The sequence below is a fragment of the Chrysochloris asiatica genome, unplaced genomic scaffold (genome assembly GCF_000296735.1).
Source record: "Chrysochloris asiatica unplaced genomic scaffold, ChrAsi1.0 scaffold00444, whole genome shotgun sequence".
Classification (NCBI taxonomy): Eukaryota; Metazoa; Chordata; class Mammalia; order Afrosoricida; family Chrysochloridae; genus Chrysochloris; species Chrysochloris asiatica.
The window spans coordinates 411,772-414,530 of record NW_006408962.1 but is presented as its reverse complement, the minus strand read 5'-3'; the positions used below and the strand labels follow the sequence as shown (position 1 = coordinate 414,530).

The window sequence follows — 2,759 nt, the reverse complement described above, 5'->3', positions numbered from 1 at the left end:
GGGTTTCTGAGGCTGTAAATCTTTATGGGGCCAGAAAGCCTCATCCTTCTCCCGCAGAGCAGCTGGTGGTTTCGAACTGCTGACCTTGAGGTTAGCCGGCCAGCTCATAATCACTATGCTACCAGCACTCCTTAAATTACTAATAGTTGTACTTAATTTACTTTAAGTCCTGGTGTGGCACTGTGGGTTAATGTGCTGGACTGCATGGTCGGCGGGTCAAGTTCACCAGCTGCTCCTCAGAAACCCTATACAGGGTCGTTATGAGGTAGAGCTGACTTGAAAACACTTAACAACAACAACTGATGGCATAATTTTTATGGGAAAAGTTATGCCATTTTACCTAGGATTATTAGGACAAAAATTTATCTTTTTCAAGACAAACAGGTTTGAGGTAATGAGGAAAGGTAAGATATTTCAAAATAGAGTCTTGTATATTCGATTTAATACTATTGTTCACAATGTCTCTATGAGACAGGGGCAGACTCAACAACAGCTAACAACAATGTATTTATCCTTGTTACCTTTTCAAACTTGTAAAATCTTTAGTACAATGGAGGAACTGGTCTTTCTCTCTATTAGTTGATTGCGCCTCATATATTTTTTTTACTGGTAAGCAATGTGAGGTTCAAGGTTTAGCACTCTTCCCCCAATATTGGTTTACAAGCGTGGATTTTGTTAAGTGGAGGCCACTATATTAAGTTGTTCTGAGTCACTAAGTATAACTTTATTTTTCATTCCTAGGGTTCCTCTTAACTTTGAACTGTATTGCAAATTTCAGTGTAATTTAGAAACAGAAAACTGAGTCTTCCTCACTTGCTTAAGGAGAGCCTACTTCTTCTAAAATTGACCTGTGTATATATGTGTATTAAAATGACTTATTAGGGATTTTAGATCTGAGATTCTGATTTCTTGCTTTTATCTTTAAGGTTACACATTATTCACTTAAAATTATTTACATTTTTGCTTCAAATATAATTTCTGGAGAGAGAGAGAGAGAGTGAGTGAGAGAGAAAGTAAGAGAGAAATGACTAGGGGAAAACTTTAAAAGTCAAGTGGGAAGAAACTCAGATCTCTAGATTCTTGTTTAGAGAAAAGGTCTAAATGTAACAGAAAACAAAATGTAAGTTGATTATGTGGTAAAAAAGTGAAGAATTAGAAAAATATCTAGGAGCTATATTTAAGGAATTTGAAGAATCTCCTTTACCATACTTACTTACCCTTTTCATGGAGTCCCGCTATGGAATCATAGGCTAAGCACTTGACCTCAAGTTTGGTTTGAACTATAAGTTTGACAGTTCAAACTCACCAGCCGCTCCTCAGAAACTCTATACAGGGGCACTCTGAGTCAGAACCAACTCGAGGGCACACAACAATAATACATATTTTCATAAGATTGTTCCTGTTAAACTTTACCATGCTTACAATGGTTTAAATATGTTTATTTTTGCAGAGAATCAGAGCCATTTCACTCGTCCTGCCTGGATCCCCATGGAAGTAGTTAACAATGTCACTGAATTTATATTCCTGGGACTGTCCCAAGATCCTAAAATGCAACTCATGTTCTTTGCCTTATTCCTCCTCTTCTACATCGTGATCATGGTGGGAAATATGCTTATCTTGTTAACAGTTTTTTGTGATACCCGGCTCCACACACCAATGTATTTTTTCCTCAGTAACCTGTCCTTTGTGGACATTGCCTACTCATCAGCCACAGCACCGAAGATGATTGTAGACTTTGTTTCTGAGAAAAAAACAATTTCCTACTGGGGCTGTGTAACCCAGATGTTTACCTTCCATTTTTTTGGTTGTGCTGAGATTTTTGTTTTGACTGTCATGGCTTTTGACCGTTATGCCGCCATCTGCCAACCTCTTCGTTATACGACCATCATGAGCGCCAATGTTTGTTCAGTGCTGGCATCATTGTCCTGGTTAGGGGCCCTGGGTCATTCCTTTGTTCAGACCCTCTTGACTTTTCAGTTGCCCTTCTGCAATGCCCAAGTCATTGACCACTACTTTTGTGATGTCCACCCAGTTCTAAAACTTGCCTGTGCTGATACAAGCTTGGTAAACATGTTGGTGATTGCCAATAGTGGTCTCATCTCCCTGGGCTGTTTCCTCATTCTTTTGGCCTCCTACACAGTCATTTTATTTAGTCTTCGGAAGCGGTCTGCAGAAAGCCGGCGTAAGGCTCTTTCTACCTGTGGGTCCCATCTGACTGTGGTGACTTTCTTCTTTGTCCCTTGTATCTTTATTTATCTCCGTCCATCCACTACCTTCCCACTGGATAAAGCTGTGTCTGTGTTCTACACTACCATCACCCCAATGCTAAACCCACTCATTTATACACTGAGAAATGAGGATGTCAAGAATGCCATGAAGCGGCTATGGGATCGTAAAATATCCTTAAAGGAAAAACAGAAGGGGTAGTTAATCCGAACTGCTAATTCATAGAATTAGCTGATACTTTCAAAGACCATCATAGTTTAAAAATTCGGAATAGTCCCTAAAACTCAACTACCTTATATTTTTTTCATTTAATAAGAAATAATTTAATACCAGGGAGTGTGGTGGCTTTGTAGGATAAGCACTGAACTGTGAATTACAAGGTTAGCAGTTCGAATCTGCCAGCTGCTCCACAGAAGAAAGATGAGGCTTTCTGTTCCCACAAAGATTTTCAGCCTCAGAAACCCTACACAGGGTCGCTATGAGTCAGAATGACTGGACGGTACATAACAACAAACAATAATTTGATACCATTT

General features: G+C 39.3%; 1 protein-coding gene across 1 annotated transcript; it reads left to right on the top strand.

Annotated features, from left to right (window-relative positions):
• The first annotated feature begins 1,434 nt into the window (after positions 1 to 1,434).
• Positions 1,435 to 2,427, top strand: LOC102821405 (olfactory receptor 4S2-like). Its single transcript, XM_006877156.1, has one exon. It carries the CDS (start codon positions 1,435 to 1,437, stop codon positions 2,425 to 2,427), a length of 993 nt encoding a protein of 330 aa, XP_006877218.1.
• Positions 2,428 to 2,759: the final 332 nt, after the last annotated feature.

Excerpts from the sequence above, each read along its gene's own strand:
- LOC102821405 (XM_006877156.1), top strand. The coding sequence starts at position 1,435 with ATGTTTATTTTTGCAGAGAATCAGAGCCATTTCACTCGTCCTGCCTGG.